Here is an 18,912-nt window from a genome sequence, read left to right as displayed (position 1 = left end):
CTTGGAATTTTGACAGGCATTGAAACATTGTCTTCTAATTTCTGGTGTTTCTGTTGAGAAAGAATTATTTATTTATTTATTTATTTTTTGAGAGAGTGAGAGAGAGAGAATTTTTTTAATATTTATTTTTTAGTTTTCGGCAGACACAACATCTTTGTTTGTATGTGGTGCTGAGAATTGAACCCAGGCCGGGCGAGTGCGCTACCGCTTGAGCCACATCCCCAGCCCGAGAAAGAATTTTTTAAACCTTTATGTAAAACCCATTTATTTCTCTCTCGTATTTGGAGGAGCTCTTTTTTGGTCCCTTGTTTTCTGAAATTTGCATGCATTCATACTTCATGGGTTGAAACTCATATCCTTCAGAATTTAGATTTAAAAAAAAATTCTACTATTTAATAATTTCCTGCTATCCAGAGAGTAATAGTGGCTGTAAAGAGGATATATATAGCTGGGTGTAGTGGCACATGCCTGTAATCCTAGCAGCTTGGGAGGCTGAGGAAGGAAGATCTTGAGGTCAAAGCCAGCCCTCAGCAATGGCAAGGTGCTAAGCAACTCAGTGAGACCCTGTCTCTAAATAAAATACAAAATAGGGCTGGGGATGTGCCCCTGAGTTCAATCCCCAGTACTGCACCCCTCCCCCACCGAAAAATAGAGTTTATGTATCATGGAGCCAAGCTGCCAGAGTGTGAATTCCACCCCTGTTCCTTGATAGCCTTGTGAATTTGGACAACCTCTCCGTGAATCAGTTTCCTTATCTGTACAGTAAGGGTTGTAATGGTACCTATCTAATGTGTTTGTTATGAAGATTAAGTAAGTTGTATGTGTAAAATGTTTAGCACAGTATTTGTAAAATAATAAGTGTTTTTGTTACAAATTTATATTTTCTCATTCTGTAACTCTTTTTTTAAAAAATATTTATTTTTTTTAGTTGTAGTTAGACACAATATATTTATTTTATTTATTTATTTTTATGTGGTGCCGAGGATTGAACCCAGGGCCTCGCATGTGCTAGGCAAGTGCTCTACCACTGAGCCACAATCTTGGCCCTGAAACTCTTTATTTAGGTTTTGAACCTGTTAGTCTTCTAATTTTTAATTTTTAAATATTTTCATCTCCCTTTATTGTTTTAAAGACTTTTCTTTTACATTTATTTATTTAGTTTTCCATTTCTGTTTGTTTTTATTTCCCAAGAGCTATATTTTTTCATCAGAATATTTCCTTTCTTATTGTAGCTATGGATGTGATTTTATGGTTGTTATAATCTTTTCCTGTTTTTATAAGGACATTACTTTTCATTTTTTTCCCTCTTTAAAGTTGTCTTCTTTCTACATAGTTTTTTTTAAATAAATATTTTTAGTTATAGATGGACAAGGTACCTTTATTTCATTTATTTATTTTTATGTGGTGCTGAGTATTGAACCCAGTGCTTCACACCTGCTAGGCGAGTGCTCACCACTGAGCTACAGCCACAGCCCTATACATGGTTTTTGAGGGCTCCTTTCCTCTCACCTTATTTTTGATCTCTTTCAGATTTGATGAAACTTTTGGTTATCCTTGACTGCCTATTCATATTTAAAAGTAGGGACTTACTCTAAAAGATGACTGGAAGCTTAGTGTGTGAGGCTTTGTGATTGTGGCATTCATTATAGGGTGATCTGGTTAAGTTGTTTTGCTGGTTGGCATCAGCATCTTTAGGGCTAGATTATCCAGGGAAGATACTTCCAAACTCTGCTTGGCTATCATTATTCTGGCAGACAAGTAATATTAAATCTTATTCATTATAAGATGGTCCCGGACTTAGGATACTTTAACTTATGATTTACAGTGGTATAGAAATTATATACATTCAGCAGAAATCATATTTTGAATTCTGATCTCTTCCTATGCTAGCATATGTGGTACAATATTCTCTTGTAATTCCAAGCAATGGGGGCGGCCTGCAGCTCTCAGCCAGCCATGTAATCATGAGGGTAAATAACTGATTTAGTGTACTGTGTTGTTAAACTGTGATGTATGGTAGATTAGACGTATTAAATACATTTAAACTTAAGAATTTTCAATTTCAGTGGTTTTATTGGGATGTTATACTAATGTAAGTTGAGAGGCATCTGTAATTTACTAAAGCCTGTTATTTTTTTAAATTTATATATGACAGCGGAATGCATAACAATTCTTATTACACATATAGAGCACAATTTTTCATATTTCTGGTTGTATACACAGTATATTCACACCAATTCGTGTCTTCATACCTGTACTTTGGATAATAATAATCATCACATTCCACCATCATTAATAACCCCATGCCCCCTTCCTTCCCCAACAACCCCTCTGCCTGATCTAGAGTTCGTCTATTCCTTCCATGGGAAGCCTCATATTTTTAGTAGGGAACCATTACCCCATTGTATATAATGTTTTATAATCCAAGAACACTCTTTTTTTTCTACTTTTAAAAAATTGGTGCAATATAGTTGTACATATTGATGGGATTTGTTGTTACATATTCGTACATGCACACAATGTAACTATACAATTTGGCCAATATCAGTCCCCATCATTTCCCCCTACCCTCCCTGCCTCCCACTTCTTGGTCAAGGATCCTTTTTTTTTTTTTTTTTTCCCCTCTCCAGGGAATGAAACCTAGTGTTCTGCCAGACTGGGGAAGAGATAAGTACCCCGTTGTACGTGTGTGGAGTAGAAGATCCAAGGACCTAATTGTTTTATTTTGTTGTAAAACTTTCAAATAAGTTTCTTGTTTTCTGCTCTACTTCACCCCCATTTTTCAAAGTGTTAAAGTGACTTAGCTTGTTGGGGCTCTGATGCAAACACATTGCTTTTTCCACTGCTTGCTTTGAATTTAACTTTCTTAAGTAAATCAGTTACATATCAACTTTATAGTTTCCAGTACTTCATTGATATTGTCTCATCTTCTGTGCTCTTTCTCCTGTGGGTTTCTACCTTTAAATTCTGTTTGCTATTACTTTATTTATTTTTCTTTCAGTAGGAAGAGAGTAAAGTGTTTTAGTCTGCCATTTTAAAGTAGACTAAGTCTGTATTCTCTTATTTATGCCTTTTCTTTTGGTAATATATATTGCACTTGTAGTAAATAAAATGAATCATTTAAAAAGATAAAAGAAATGGGCACTGTGGTGACACATGCCTGTAATTCCAGGCTGAGAAAGGAGGTTCACAAGTTCAAAGTCAACCTCAACAGTATTGTGAGGCCCTAGGTAATTTAATGAGACCCTGGCTCAAAACAAAAAATAAAAAGGACTAGGGTTGTGGCTCATAGCCCCTGGGTTTAATATCTAGTACCAAAAAAGGAAAAAGATAAAGAAAGAACTCCGTTTTTTACAACTACCTAGCTTGTGATATGACTAGATGTGATATGATCATTTCTTTTTTCCTGTACTGGGAATTGAAACGAGAGCCTTGTACATGCTAGGCAAGCACTTTACCATCGAGGTACATCCCTAGCCCATTTTCTTATTTTCATTTTGAGAGGGTCTCCCTAAGTTGTCTAGGCAGCCTTCAGATTTACCATCTTCCTGCCTCAGCTTCTTGAGTAGCTGGGATTACAGGCATGTTCTACCATGCCCAATTAAATACCAGTCTTGAACAATGTAGTGGATGTCCAGAGGCCAATGGTTTGCTACAAGTGATATACTGCTTTGCATTTCTATCCAACTTTTGTAGTGGACATCTTTTACTAGATTGTAAATTTCTTTAAGTCAAAAACCTAATCATGTATTTCTTGTTTTAAAATAAGTTATCAGAAATGTCAGAAATCCTGTGAAATATATTTTATTATGTTCTTATTTTGTAGGTTGAAGAATGCCTCACCAGAAGTAAAACAGATGCTTAAAAATGAAGCAGATTTGGATGTTACTGCTGATCTCAGAAAGAAACTCCATCGAGCTAAGAAAGAAAAATTAGAAATGACAACTAAGCACAATGCAGAGGTAGAATTTATTTTCCTCTCAAGTGATGTTAAAAGTTGAGTTTGAGGGGTTGGGATTGTGGCTCAGCGGTAGAATGCTCGCCTAGCAGTCACGGGGCCCTGGGTTTGATCCTCAGTACCACATAAAAATAAATGAATGAAATAAAGGTATTGTGTCCAACTACAACTAAAAAAACAAATATTAAAAAAAAAAGTTGAGTTTGATATTTTAGATTTATATTACAAACTCCATGCTCAGTATTCATCATTGTATCATTTTTATGTGTAAATGGAAATTATAATAAAGAAAACATAATTTTTATACAGTTGAATTACATAGTAATAATAAAATTTAATGAATTATGTTTGTTGTCTTAAATTTGTTTTTATTAATGGTTTGACTTGATCAAAAATTTGAATGTAGGGACTGGGGATGTGGCTCAAGCGGTAGCACGCTCGCCTGGCATGCGTGCGGCCAGGGTTCAATCCTCAGCACCACATACAAAGATGTTGTGTCTGCCGAAAACTAAAAAAATTAAAAATATTAAAAAATTAAAAAAAAAATTGAATGTAATAGCTGGGGTTGTGGCTCAGTAGAGTGCTTACCTAGCATGTGTGAGACACTGGGTTGGGTCCTCAGCACCATATAAAAATAAATAAATAAAATAAAGGCATTGTGTCCATCTACAACTAAAAAAAAAATTAAAAATTTGAATGTGATAACTAAAGGATTTATAAATTAGACATTTTTGAAATCAAAATGTAGATTACTTTATGGCTTTAATCATGGAACTATCTCTTAAATTGGATTCCAGTATAGAATGTTTAATCATAGTGAAATTCATGTTATGAATTTCCATTTTATTATGTAATTGTATCTTAGTGTTTTTGTATTTTAAGTTGTGCATTTGTATTTTAAGTTGTATGTGTATATACATTTACATTTCTAGGACAGTGGTTTTCTTACCCTTCTAAGATAATTCATGATTTATATGTTTATGTTGCTTCTGTGTTAGGTCTGTATATTTTATTCATTTTTTGTTGTTGTTGAGGTGCTGGGGGTAAAATACAGTACATGCTTGGCAAGTGTTGTATCACTCAGCTGTATCACCAATCTCAAATCTTATTCATTTTTGAAGCTCAGCATCAAAAGCCTAATGCAGTAGGAAGAATATCAAATTACACAAAAGATGAGACAATATCAATATCAATTATTCATTCCTGGCCTGTTCATTTGCAAGACATATGAGCTTGGGCTAGTTATTTATTCTGTGTATCAGGGATGTTATAAGGGTTGTACTGGCATTTTGACTTCATTAAATGATTGTAGTCTTCATGGTGGTGCATGACTATAATCTTAGCCACTCTGGAGGCTGAGGCAGTAGGAACGCAAGTTTGAGGCTGGCTTTGGCAATTCTGTGAGATCCTGTCTCAAAATAAAAAATAAAATGAGTGCTGGATGTGGTAGAGCATGCCTGTAATCCCAGCCACTCAGGAGGCTGAGGCAGGATGATCTCAAGTTCGAGCCCAGCCTGAGCAATTTAGCAAGGCCCTAAGCAACATAGTGAGACCCTGTCCCAAAATAAAAAGGCCTGCAGATGTGGCTCAGTGGTTAAGTACCCCAGGTTTCCATACCAATAAACATAACAAAACTAACAAGTGGCCTGGGGAATTAGCTTAGTGTTAAAAGTGTCCTTGGGTTCAGTGTAGGCACCCCTACCCAAGATTGTAGGTCAACATTGAATTCAGTTTGTTTAATTACTTTTGAATTCAGTTTTTAGTGACTCATCCAAGCATACTATTCAGGGATAGCTTATTAAATCTACAGCAATCATATAAATGTTCTCTATATTCTTACTAATAAAAAATTAGCCAGATTGTAATTTTTCTACTCTACAAGCTATTTTGTCTTAGAGTAGGCTCTGTATGTCTCCTCTTGCAGTTTACTGAGATATGAGTCAATCTGTGGTGATAAATAATAGTGGAGGTGGATCTTGCAAGTCTTCTCACAGGCAGCTGCTTCTGGTGTGGTCACTACTAAATCTTTAAGCAACAGAAGGCTGGTTACCTCAGTCAAAGAAGAGAGGCTATTTTTGTTGTAAGGGATATTCTGGAAATATGTGGGGTTAACAGGTTTTAGGCTTGTCTAATTCCAAAAGCTCTCTCAATCCGTGTCCTTCCTTCCTATTTAGTGTCCAGCCAGTACTATCTTTTTTTTTTTTTTTTTAAATATTCTTTTAGATGTATGGACTTTTATTTCAGTCATTTATTTATATGTGCTGCTGAGAATCAAACCCAGTGCCTCACACATGCTAGGCAGGTGTTCTACCACTAAGCCACAGCCTCAGCCCTCAGCCAAAACTATCTTAACAATAGAAACTTGGTAAGATTCTCCAGTAAACTTATGATTCTGCATTCTCCGTGGTTAGATTTTTAGTCTGGTCTTTAGCCTTGTCTGCGCTGGGGCTATAAGAAATAAGAGATTCTTTTAAAGTTATTGCAACAATTCTCTGGTTTTCTGACTCTTTAAAGCTGAGTTTCTGAAGCCCTGAGATTATCATTTTGTTTTTGTAAATTCTCTAGTATATTGAGATTTAGCCTCCCTACCTTTTAGGTCTTGGGGTAAACAATAAAGGTTGGTGGCCATTTACGTGTTCGCTCTCAGATTCCTACCAATAAAGGTTAAGTGTTGTCACTACTTCATTTCCCAAAGTCTTGTCTTCAACTTGCAGTTCATCCTAAATAGCTACACATTATCATTTAACTAATTGTAATCACACTGTATTCTGTGGATCCCACATCTACCTGCAAGGAGGTCTTCCCTTGTTAAGGCGCAAAGAGGTTAATTGCTCAGTGTCAGAAACCATCTTGAGACCATTTAGCTACCAAGAACAAGATTATTGGGTGTTCAACCATAAGAATAGAAACCATGCTAAGTCTTTCATCAAAGGGACTTACGTAGAGGGTGTTGCTTATGAAGGTACTAGGAGATCCGAAGAGACAAATAACAGTGTTATGGTAGCCTGGATGGTAGCAACTTCCGCTCTGAAAGCTCATAGAAGCCAGAACTCTTAGAAGAGAGCAGGGAAGGGGTGGGGGGTACTATTCAGAAGGATTTGAACTCTTAGAAGACACAATGATTGAGGTAGATCTAGACAGGAAGAAGTATCTTGGTACTCAAGGGTCTCTCATTGGCCAAACATGTTGGGAAGCTGGTTATCAAAGAATCTTGGGAAATGTAGTTCCTATGACAGAGGACAAAGCTGGAGAAGATGGGTAGGAATCTGAGTGCGAACATGTAAATGGCCACCAAGAATGCCCAGTTGTTAATACCTTTATTAGGAGAAGAAATCAACAGGGAGGGATGGAATGAATCTGAAACAAATGTTGGAGTTACCTTGAACTTTTATAATTAATGTGGTTCTATGATTTTTTTTTAACTATGAATGGATTTTTAAAAATTCTTATTTAATTAGTTCTTTATATGAGAAAAAATATAGCTTTAGTCACACTCTGCATATGAACGTGTATTAGTGGTAGTTTCTTGTTTTTTTTTTTTTTTATTTTTAAATTTGTTTTAATAGTACTAATTTCTGATCCTGTCCTTCAGAAATCCTTTTGTCTTTGTTTGGTAATTAGACAATTTATTTATTTATTTAAAAAGAATATTTATTTTTCAGTTTTGTGTGGACACAATGTCTTTATTTATTTTTTTTATGTGGTGCTGAGGATATAACCCAGTGCCTCATGCATGCTAGGCGTGCACTTTACCACTGAGCCACAACCCTAGCCCCTAGACCATTTATTTTTAACCTGATGTTCTTTTTTTTTTTTTTTTTAAATTTTAATATTTATTTTTTAGTTATCGGCGGATACAACATCTTCGTTTTGTATGTGGTGCTGAGGTTCGAACCCGGGCCGCACGCATGCCAGGCGAGCGCGCTACCGCTTGAGCCACATCCCCAGCCCTAACCTGATGTTCTTATAAGGTGCCTTTCTGTAGTTTTTTTTTTTTTTTTATCTTCCACCATCTCTGTCCTACCAGCAGTAAATAATTTTGCTTTTCTTCTAACATATACCTTTCTACAACATTTATTCCCTTGAGTCAAGGCATTGTAACATTTGTTTTTGTATCTTTCACTATACTTGCCACATACCAAGTGTTTAATATTATTAATGAATCATTGATTAGCTCATATAGTTTTAGAGTGAGAAACGGCCTTATAGATTATCTAGTTCTAACCCTGACCTATGTCTGTCATAGTACATCCTGGAAGATAACAAATTAAATATCAGTTTGATAACATTTTTGTAAAATTGGTACTTTTATTACTTTATGTTCTATCAATGATGTCATAGTCAAGAGAAATAAAATAGACAGTATTTACTAAACTTAATATGATGCAGTGTGCTTCTGGATTACATTTAGGGAATAGAAAGAGTAGAGGAGAAAATATGTTTTTAACTGTTTACTGTGTGTCATGCATTTAAATTTTTTTTTTAAGTATAACTATTTCTGATTAAAATGTGTTATTTCTTTAGTGGATTCTTTAAAATAAGAAACTTCATGAATGTCATTTAGTAAGGTAGTGTTTCTTTTCTTCTGTTTCCAGAAACAGATTTATTAATTCTTTTTTTTTAAATTTTTTTTTTTTTAATTTTTTAGGTGTAGATGGACACAACATATGCCTTTTTATTTTTATGTGGTGCTGAGGATCGAACCCGGGTCCCGCCCATGCTAGGCGAGTGCTCTACCGCTGAGTCACAATTCTGGCCCTTATTAATTCTTATCAGACCAATATCTTGGAACCAAGTTTCTCTAAGAATTTTATTTTATTTTTATTTTTTTATTTGTTGAGAGAGAGAGAGAGAGAGAGAGAGAGAGAGAGAGAGAGAATTTTAATATTTATTTTTTAGTTTTCGGGGGACACTACATCTTTGTTTGTATGTGGTGCTGAGGATCTAACCCAGGCTGCACGCATGCCAGGCGAGCACGCTACCACTTGAGCCACATCCCCAGCCCTCTCTAAGAATTTTAAATGTTTAAGTTCAGGTTCATAATTTTGCAGACATGTTTTAATATTGGTGCATGAACTCAGAAATCTGTTTTTAGCTGTTAAGCTGTGAGAGCCAGATTGCCAAGCTCCGGTCCGAGGTTGAAAAAGGAGAAGCATTGAGACAAAGTTTGGAATATGACCTCGCTGTCGCTAGACAGGAAGCTGGTCTTGGAAGACGGGCTGCTGAGGAAAGATTAGCTGAGGCACATAGGATCCAAGAAAAACTCTGTGGTAAGACTTTCTATTTCTTCCTGTGTTTAGGATTGTAACTTCATTCTATATCATTACTTACTTGAATATCCTCATGGGATCAGAGGTAGGATTTGATTTACCGATTGGTCTTTGGTGGAAGGACTTCATTGAGTGTATGTAAAATCTTCTGGAAGTTATGTGAATATTCATCTACATTATATTAATTTTTTAAAAATATTTTTTTTAAAATTATAGATAGGAACAATAACTTTATTTAATTTATTTATTTTTATGTAGTGTTGAGGATTGAACCTAGGGCCTCAATCATGCTCATCAAGCGCTCTATCACTGAGCCAAAACCCCAGCCCAAGCTAATTTTTTTGTGGTGTTGGGGATTGAGTTTTGAGCCTTGCACATACTAGGCAAGTATTGTACCGTTAAGTAACACCTCCAGTCCTAGGTAAATTTTTTTGTTGTTGTTACATTATATGGAAAAATAGGTTCAAAATTCTGTTAATCACTTTTAGAGCAACTTGCTTGTGAGTAGTTAGAATCACAGGGGAATTTTGTAGTCAGAATCACAGGGGAATTTTTCATTTTCTTTTAAGTATATATTCTAATCCACCTCATCACTTATAAACTGAATCAATTTCTAGTTTGAATTTATATATTCAAAAAAATACTGCAATCTGTATGTTTAAGAAACACTAATCATTAAATTTGGTGTTGTGGTGCATGCATACATCCCAGCAGCTCAGGAGACCTGTCTCAAAATAAAAATAAAAAGGGTTGGGAATATAGCCCAGTGGGAGAGCATCCCAGGGTTTAATCTCCTGCACTATGGAGGTTAAAAAAAAAAAAAAAAAGAAACACTAATCAATTTGGTTGATTATCTAGTTCTAATCTAGAGTGTGATACCTGGAAAAGAAGAAAAGTTATCTGTTATATTGTACTTGAACCTAACTAAAAACCTTTTTATTAAAAAAATTTCACACACACACACACACATATAGATTCACCTAGATAACTCTATAACTCATAACAAACATCAAGATCATGAAATAGAAAATTACCAAAAATGCTTTTATCAGGATAACTACTATCCTTAGTTTTAAATAGCATGGATTAATTTTGCTTCTTCTTTTTGTACTTTTTGAGAATGAAATCTTGTAGTATAATTCTTTTGTATCTTACTTCTGTCCTTCAACATTGTGTTTGGCAGATTCATCCATATTGTTGCATGAACTTGGTTTTGATGTTTAATGTTATACTGAGTATCATACTTAAACTTATCTGTTCACTGTTGATGGGCATTTTGGGTAGCATCCAGTTTTTTCGCTATTAAGAATAATGTTGCTAGCTGGTTTGGTGGTGCATGCCTGTAATCCCAGCTACTTGGGAGGCAGAGGCAGGAGGCTTAAAGAACAACTAAGCAATCTAGCAAGACGCTGTCTTAAAAAACCAAACCAAACCCCCAAATTAAACAAAACAAAACAAAAAGCCCCCACATAATAATATTATCAAAATCATTCTTGTACACAGAAGCTTTAAGTAAAAATGGAATGTGAATTTGGAAGACTTGGTTGTTCTACTACTTTTTTACTGATATTTGAATGTAGCTTTTTTTTTTTTTAACAGATACAACATTTTTTATTCCTTTATTTTATTTATTCATTTTAATGTGGTGCCGAGGATTGAACCCAGTACCTTGAATACACTAGGCAAGTGTTCTACCACTGAACCACAACCATAGCCTCTTGAATATAGCTTGTTTTAAGAATGAAATGAGAAAATAAGCTGCTTTGTTAACTGCATAGGGCTAAATAAATGTTAAATTATAATTATCGTAGTGGTTAGTGTATATTTAGTGTAGTAACCAGTTGCATTTCATTATTCACATTTGTCAGAAGTATTTTTAATTATGTAGGGGAGGAAAATAATCTTTTTCTCACCCATTGCAAGTTTTATGGTTGACTTCCTTAAAACAAAATGCAGATTAACATGAGAAAAATTTATTTAACAAAATTTTATGTGTCATAGGAACCTTCAGAAATGAAGATACAAAGACCAGGGAAAACTACTTTTATTCTAAGTCTGATGAAATAAGTAGATAGCTGTGGAGAAACATAGTTAGACAAAAAGGGTGTGATCTAATGGTTATAAACTGAGGGGTGAGCACAGCAAGACTTGTAATAGCATTCCTTTCCTCTGGGCATAGGGCAGGATACCTGTCACAGAGGGTCTTATGACCTACTTTCAGGGGAGGCAACTCAGAGAGACATTTCTAGGTTTTATGCCTTGCTTTGGGGGATGGAGTAAAGGAGTGGAAGACATGAAGGCAGGAGAAGGCTGGAGAGACCTCTCTGCCTCCTAGACCCTCTTGTTTCCCTTAGCTCACAAATACTCAGAATACTAAGGTGCCATTCTTTGGGATATTGTGTCTGAGTTCTGACAATTACCTCTGGTATTTAGTAGCTATGTCACTACTTAAATTTTGGAATATAAGAATTAGAAAATAATAGATGTAAAATTTAGGCCTGCTGATGTAGCTCAGTGGTAGAGCACTTTCCTGGCATGTACAAGGCCCTGGGGTCAATCATCAGCATCACAAAAAAAAAAAAGAAAAAGAAAAACAGTTAATGACTTTCGAGCTGGTGTGCCATGTACCTCTGTAATACAAGCTACTCTGGAGATTAAGGCAGGAGGATTGCAAGTTCAAGGCCAGCCTGGGCAACTTAATGAGACCCTGACTCAAAGTAAAAAGAAAAGAAAAGGATGGGGATGTAGCTGAATGGGAGAGTTACTTGCCTAGCATGTATCAGACCCTGTGTTCAGTCCCCAATATCACCAAAAAGAACAAAAAATTAATGATTTTCATTTAAGAGTCAGGAAATTGAAGTCCAGGGCAGATGGGAAATTACTTGCCTTAAGTCAAACAATTTCAACAGATACTTTATAGAGGAAGATGACAGAGTAGTCATTTATCACATGAAAAATACTTTATCTGAATCAGGGAACAGCAAATTAAAACCACAGTGGTTATTACTATATACCCATCAAATGGCTGTAATTGAAAAGACTGTGAATAGCACATGTTGATGAAGATGTGGAGCTCTTGTGCTTTCTTAGGGGAGTGTAGAATGGTGCAACCATTTTGAAAAAGAGCCTGGCAATTAAAAAAAATCATGCATTTATCCTATGACCCAGAAATTTCACTCTTTAGTATTTCCCAGTGAAAAAAGTATTTGTTCATAAAAGATTTATATTTTGTAGTAGTCAAAAATTGGAAAACAGCCCCAACAATGTCCACTGACTAGAAAATAGAGAGACAACTTACATTATATTTATACAATGAAATATTACTCTGTGATAAAAGTAATGAACTACTAATATGTGCAATAACATGAATTAATCCCCCAAAACATTATACTGTGTTAAAGAACTTTATACACATGAGGACATACTGTTTATGAAAGGAATGTTAGCCAGATACTGTGGTGTATGCCTGTAAACCCAGCAACTTAGGAAGGCTGAGGCAAGAGGTTTGCAAGTTTGAGACTAGCCTTAGGCAATTTAGGCCCTGAGCAACTTAGTGAAACCTTGTCTCAAAAAAAGAATAATAAAACAAAAAGGGGAGGGGACTGGTAATAATAATGAAGAAAGCTCACTAGTAAAACACCCCTGGTTTCAATACCCCTTTACCCTCCCCGCCAACAAAAGAACTTAAAAGATAAGAAAAAATATGAGCAATGGTTGCCTCTGGGGTGAGTTGATAGTGAGGGTTGACTGGAAAAAGATATGAGGGAACTCTTTGTGTTGAAGGAACTGTTCTATATATTTGCAAAATTTCTGCATGGTGTACTAATGAATTGTGCATTTCCAATACCATGCTACAATTGCGTATAAGGAATCAAAATGCATTCTGCTATCATATACACCTAATTAAAATAAATAAATTAATTAATAAAAAATAAATACAAATAATTAAGAAACTAATAAAAAGAATTGTACATTTCACTATTTATGCAAATTTCACCCACAGAAAAAGCAAAACTATATTACATTCTATTTAATGATATACATGGTCAATTATTTAGGAGTGAAATGTACTAATGTTTGTTTCTTGTATTGAAATGTGTAAAGAAATTTGATGGATAGATGAAAAGGATGCATGGATAGATGAATAAGTGGTTTGATAAAACAAAATATCAAAATGTTAAGAGCTACAGAGTTTAGGTTTTGGATACATTGGTGTTTATCATATAATATTTCAAACTTTATGTTTTGGGTTTTAAAAGAATAAAGTATTGAGGATAGAGTGGGATATTAAAAAAGATATTCCTGTAATAATTGAGAGAATAGAAGATGTGACAAGAGAAAAAAATTTGGAAACTGGAAAGCAAATGGATAAGGAATAAGTGATTTAGCATACTTCACACATCAGAATCCTAATTCTGGGAGTGAAGAAAGCTGACACATAACTTCTTAGATAGTCAGAAGCCTCATGGTCTGAAAGCACCAGATACCTTTGAATTTGGAAAGGGAGTAATTATAGGAGATAAAATGAGGACTAGATGAAGGCTACTTGATACACAGTTAGATTTTCACAGCAGTTAGATTTCCTAAGAGCATTCCACTCTGGGAATGCACCCACTTCCTAGAGAAAGTCCAGAGGCTTAAGCTCTGGTAATGGTAAAATAGAGGGTCTTTTAACTGGCAAAAATAGGAAGGTAGCATATTCCTATTTTGAATATTGAAGAACCATTTCTTCTAGCTTCTTTTTTCTGCTGGCTTCCCCAAATTTTGGTACCGAGATTCCTATATTCCATGTCGAGATTTGCAAAATTTTTCTTCGGGTCACCTGACCAAGCCAAGAGGAAATACCTAAGATATTAATGTTGGGGTTACATGAACATGTGACCCAGCCAGATTTCTCCTTAAGTGGGCCATAGTTGTCAATTTCCATTCTCAAGCTCAGAATCTAGGTGGTGATGGCAGTGGTGGCGGCGGCTCAGGTTGTAGCTTAGTGGTAGGACACTTGCTTAGTGGTAGGGCACTTGCAAGGCCCTGGGTTTGATCCCCAGAACAGGGGAAAAAAAAATCGAGGTGGTGGGTATGTTGGAGTATATAATGTATTATACTAATAGTTCATTATTCTTAAAGAAGTAGACAACTGAGAATTACCAGATAGTTGAGGAAAGTCTTTAAATTGGAGAGAGGAAAAATCAACTTGGAAGAAACCAAAACTGTAGGAAAAAGAAATTTAACAAACAAGTAATATTAATGTCCTCAGAGAATATATTACATCCATGAGGCAAGAATCAGATGCTATAAAAAAAGAAAATTCTTAGAAATTAAACAAAAACTATAAACTTCTAGAGCTGGGCATGGTGGTGCATACTTATAATCTCAGCTACTTGAGAGGCTGAGATAGGAGGAACTCTAAAAGGCATGACTGGGAAATTTAGACACTGTCTCAAAATAGAAGATAACAAGCTCTGGGGTTATAGCTCAGTGGTAGAGTGCTCCTGGATTCAATTACCAGTACTGCAAAGAATATATTGAAAACATGAAAATAGAAATGAAAAATGTTAATAGGAGCATTAAAGATGAAGATAGGAGAAATATCTCAGAGTAAAACGACAGGCGGAAAAGTAGGACAGAAGAGACAAAAATTTAAGGACCAATTCAAATAATAAGAAACAGTGCAAGAAAGAGGTAAGAGAAAAAACAGGGATAAATATCATCAATGAGATTGCTCAAGAAAACATCTCAGAACTAAAAATCTGGGTTGCCAGGTTGAAAGGGTCCATTAAATAATCACCACTGTAGAATGAAATAGACCCATTGAAGATGAAGTAGTATAAAATTTCAGAAAAATAAAGAAAAAGAAGATCCTAAAATCTTTCAAAGAGAAAAGTAAAGTAGGCCTGTTGCAAAGGATAGGTATCAAAATGGCCCCAAACTTTTTACCTCCAACACTGGATGCTCAACCATGGGATAGTATCTTCTCTGAGACTGCAATAAAAGGAGAGGGAGATTTTTTACATATTATCTTTTTATACCTTTTATTCCTTTGAGGTTTGGATCTTTTGAACGGACCATTTAAAACACAAAGTCATTGCAGTAGCATACACCTGTAATCCTAGCAGCTCAGGAAGCTGAGGCAGGAGGATCACAAGTTCAAAACCAGCGTCAGCAATTTAGTGAGGTCCTAAGCAACTTAGTGAGACCCTGTCTCTAAATATAATATTTAAAGAGCTTGGGATGTGGCTCAGTGGTTAAGTGCCCCTGGGCTCAATCCCTAGTACCAAAAACAAACAAACAAAGAACAACTCAAATATAATTTTAAAATCATACTACTAACATAACTGGCATTTTTGTTGTTGTTTAACAAAACAAGTGTGTTTGTATACATGTGTTCTTGTTTTTATCTTCATAGCAATTTAACATTTTTATTCTTACTGAGGGCCAGAGAGTCAGAGAGGTTTATTCTGATGGTAGGTGGTAGAGCCAGACCTGGAAACTTTTCCTTCTTTTCTAGATGCTAAAACACAGCAATGGTAGCATGTTGATAAGTATTGTTTTTATTGTTGAGATAACAGGGTGAGAGATGAGTAGTGCATAAATTTGGAAGAGTAAAGAGCTTCAGTTCTAAAGGCTCGAGTAATGGTTCTCACCCTCTTTTGTGACAGTCTCATGTGTAAGATATGGCATAACCAGTCTGTTACCAATAGTCAAATACCAAAATTTATGATCTATTGAGTCTTTTAAAAAAAAGTAGTGTTATACGTGACTCGGGAGACTGAGGCAGGAAGATTACGAGTTCAAAGCTAGCCTCAGCAAAAGTGAGGTGCTAAGCATCTCAGTGAAACCCTGTTTCTAAATAAATCCAAAATAGGGCTGGGGATGTGGTTCAGAGGTTGAGTACCTGTGAGTTCAATCCCTAGATATCCTCCCCGCAAAAAAAAAAAAAAAAAAAAAAAAAAAAAAAATTACTCTGTCATGGTCTTTAAAATATATTTTTTGATTTTTTTTGTTTTGGTACTGAAGATTGAACCCAGAGGTGTTTAACTACTGAGCCAGGTCCCCAGCCCTTTTTTATATTTTACTTAGAGATAAAGTCGCCTTGAGCTGCTTAGGACCTCTCTAAGTTGCTGAGGCTGGTTTTGAACTCACAATCCTTCCTCAGCCTCCTGAGCTGCTGGGTTTACAGGCGTGTGCCACATTGCCCAGCTTGATTTTTTTTTTTTCTTGAATAAGAGAAAAAGCAGTAGAATTGCTGGAGTATCTATTCTTGGGCATGCCTTTTTCATAACAAAGTCACCTTGAATCAAGGAGAAGAAGAGAGTGAGAAACTATTAATAGATTGGTTCAGGGGCAATAAGTTTTTCAAGAGTTTACTAAAGTGAAAGATTAAATGTTTTATCCTAAAATCATGCTGTAAATAGGATCAGCTCCAGTGCTTAGATTTGTAGACTCCTAATGACTTAATTCATGGTTATAAATATACCTACTGTTCTGTTATCTGTTAATAGCTCAGAATTCAGAACTTCAAGAAAAGGTAAATGAGATTGAGAAAGTATTTCAGAGTTCCCAGCAGAAATGGAAAGAAGAATGTAGAAGATTTGAACATGATTTGGAGGAAAGAGACAATATAATTCAAAATTGCAATACAGAATATGATTTACTTTTGAAGGAAAAAAGCAGACTTGAAAAAACTCTACAGGTAAAGTATTTTTTATGAAGTAATTTTTCTATATATGATATCCATTGAGATGTGTTGTATATTGAAATTATCCTTAGGTTTCCTTCCTTTCTTCCATCTCTCTCCCTTTTTCTTTTTTAAATGCATTTTTGTTGCTCTTTCTTATAATATGCTTTAGCAATATTAATATGTATGCTATTTGTTTTGTGAAAAAGTTTGATATCCCTGATAAAAATTAAAAATAGCAAAAACACTTATGCAGGCAAATTGCAAAATGATAAGAACCTAAAGCCTTTTTGGTCTAGCAACATGAAAATTTGGAATTTTAGAAATATGAGGCCAAGTCTTTTTTTTTTTTTTTTGTATGTTGTTGGGGATTGAACCCACCAGAGCCTTGTGCATGCAAGGCAAGCACTCTACCAACTGAACTATATCCCCTGCCCCTAGGTTTTGTTTTGAATGTAAGATAAATGTAGAAAAATGTTGCTATGTTTGATTTAAACTTCAGTGTCTATATATAGCACATTCTACATACTTATGGAGTATAAAATATTTAACTTTTACTAAAATTATTGTGAGCCATTCTCTGATTTAAAAAAATTCCTTTTTATCCCTTAAAGTACAAGTGTAGTTTAAAGTTAAAGTTGTTAGCCACTTTTATGGTAGATTTTAAATTGTCTGTATTTGTCATGTTTTTGAAGCAACAGTTAAAATTAGGAAAAAAAAAAAAGCTCTATACAGATCACTGGTGTAAATTTTTCTTTTTAAATTCTGGAAATGTATCTTCACTAAAGATTAATTTTACAAAAATATTTACTAAAGGTAAAAGTTTTGGCACGAGGGTTCTCAGACATTGTCAGCAGGTCTACTTTTGATCCCTTTATGTTGTAACCCTACTTTGTTTGTTTACTGCTGTGTTCCTAGATTCTGTAATCGTGCCTAGTCTATCCAAGGGCTCCATTAGTGTTAGAATGGTGGACGTGTAGGTGGTGGCTGGTACTACAAGTCCTTAGGTGGGTCTGTGTAATCCTCCGCATATAAAATGTATTGAAGCTATGGGGAAAGAGGGGTGATGGTGGCAGCATTTCTTACAATCAGCCTGCACCTCAAGATAAAAGATCTTGATATGATCTCTACAGCAACTTCAGAGAACTATGCTTTGAGTTTAGGCTATTGACTTTGAAACCATTTGCATGAGACCTTTGGGAGAATTTGGAGTCAAGTAGGAGTCACTGTGTGTAGGTGAATAGTGGGGAAAAACCCTCAACAGTCTTGTGATGGCTTACCGTTAGTGAAAGTTTTGAGGGTAATAGTTATTGAATAGATCCATGTGGACATGGAGGCTTTCTCATATAAACCATAGAGTTTTTCTATTCAATGGGGTTTTAGTTTTAAAGCTTATAGATTAGAAAATTGGTCTTCTCAGGGAACCTGTGTTTTATATCTTTAAGGATTTGAACCAAATTAGATCTTGTAAATGTAGTATATCTAGGGAAATCCAAAAGGAAGCTTTTAAAAAATATTGTTTATCTGTAGAACTAGAAATTAGGGTCTAAACGTAACTTAAATTTTTAGCATTCAGGAATTTCCTTATCCTGATTCTTTGCACAAATTTCTTTCATTCTCTCCTTTTGGAAATACATTATTTTCTGTCATAGTTGTATATTAATTATTGGGGATAATTCAAATAACTTATTTCATTGGTTGAGATTTCCATATTAACTGGAATTTGTTTTTTTGCATTTTGTTTCAATCTCTGAAGTTAAAATTTTCAGAAAAATTCAGTCAAATATGTCTGCACATGAGTATATGTTATGTTACAAATAAGAATTAAAAAGTACATATTATGTTGCTTAAATGCATAACTCTAGCTTCTTACTCAGATTTATATTCTAATGATCAAAATGATAGTTTTATTAGGATTTTTACATGAATTATGAGTTTTAACTGTTATATAGGTAAGGAAAGCCCTTCTGTACATTTAAACTGGGTTGAAGGATAAAAGATAACCTTTA

General features: G+C 35.0%; 1 protein-coding gene across 6 annotated transcripts in view; it reads left to right on the top strand.

The window, feature by feature from the left end:
* Ccdc171 (coiled-coil domain containing 171) overlaps positions 1–18,912 on the top strand; it is a 391,269-nt gene that overhangs the window by 14,902 nt on the left and 357,455 nt on the right. For all 6 annotated transcript variants that reach the window (XR_007340888.1, XM_048783928.1, XM_048783929.1 and 3 more), the window contains 3 exons: positions 3,827–3,962; positions 9,054–9,228; positions 16,728–16,918. Coding sequence is in view for 5 of the 6 variants with exons in the window: in XM_048783929.1 (XP_048639886.1) it covers positions 3,827–3,962; positions 9,054–9,228; positions 16,728–16,918 (502 nt within the window). In the remaining variant the exon portion in view is untranslated. The remainder of the gene's footprint in view (positions 1–3,826; positions 3,963–9,053; positions 9,229–16,727; positions 16,919–18,912) is intronic.

Source organism: Marmota marmota, unplaced genomic scaffold (assembly GCF_001458135.2).
Source record: "Marmota marmota marmota unplaced genomic scaffold, marMar, whole genome shotgun sequence".
NCBI lineage: Eukaryota > Metazoa > Chordata > Mammalia > Rodentia > Sciuridae > Marmota > Marmota marmota.
The sequence above is the reverse complement of the archived record's forward strand: the minus strand, read 5'-3'. Positions and strand labels throughout refer to the sequence as shown.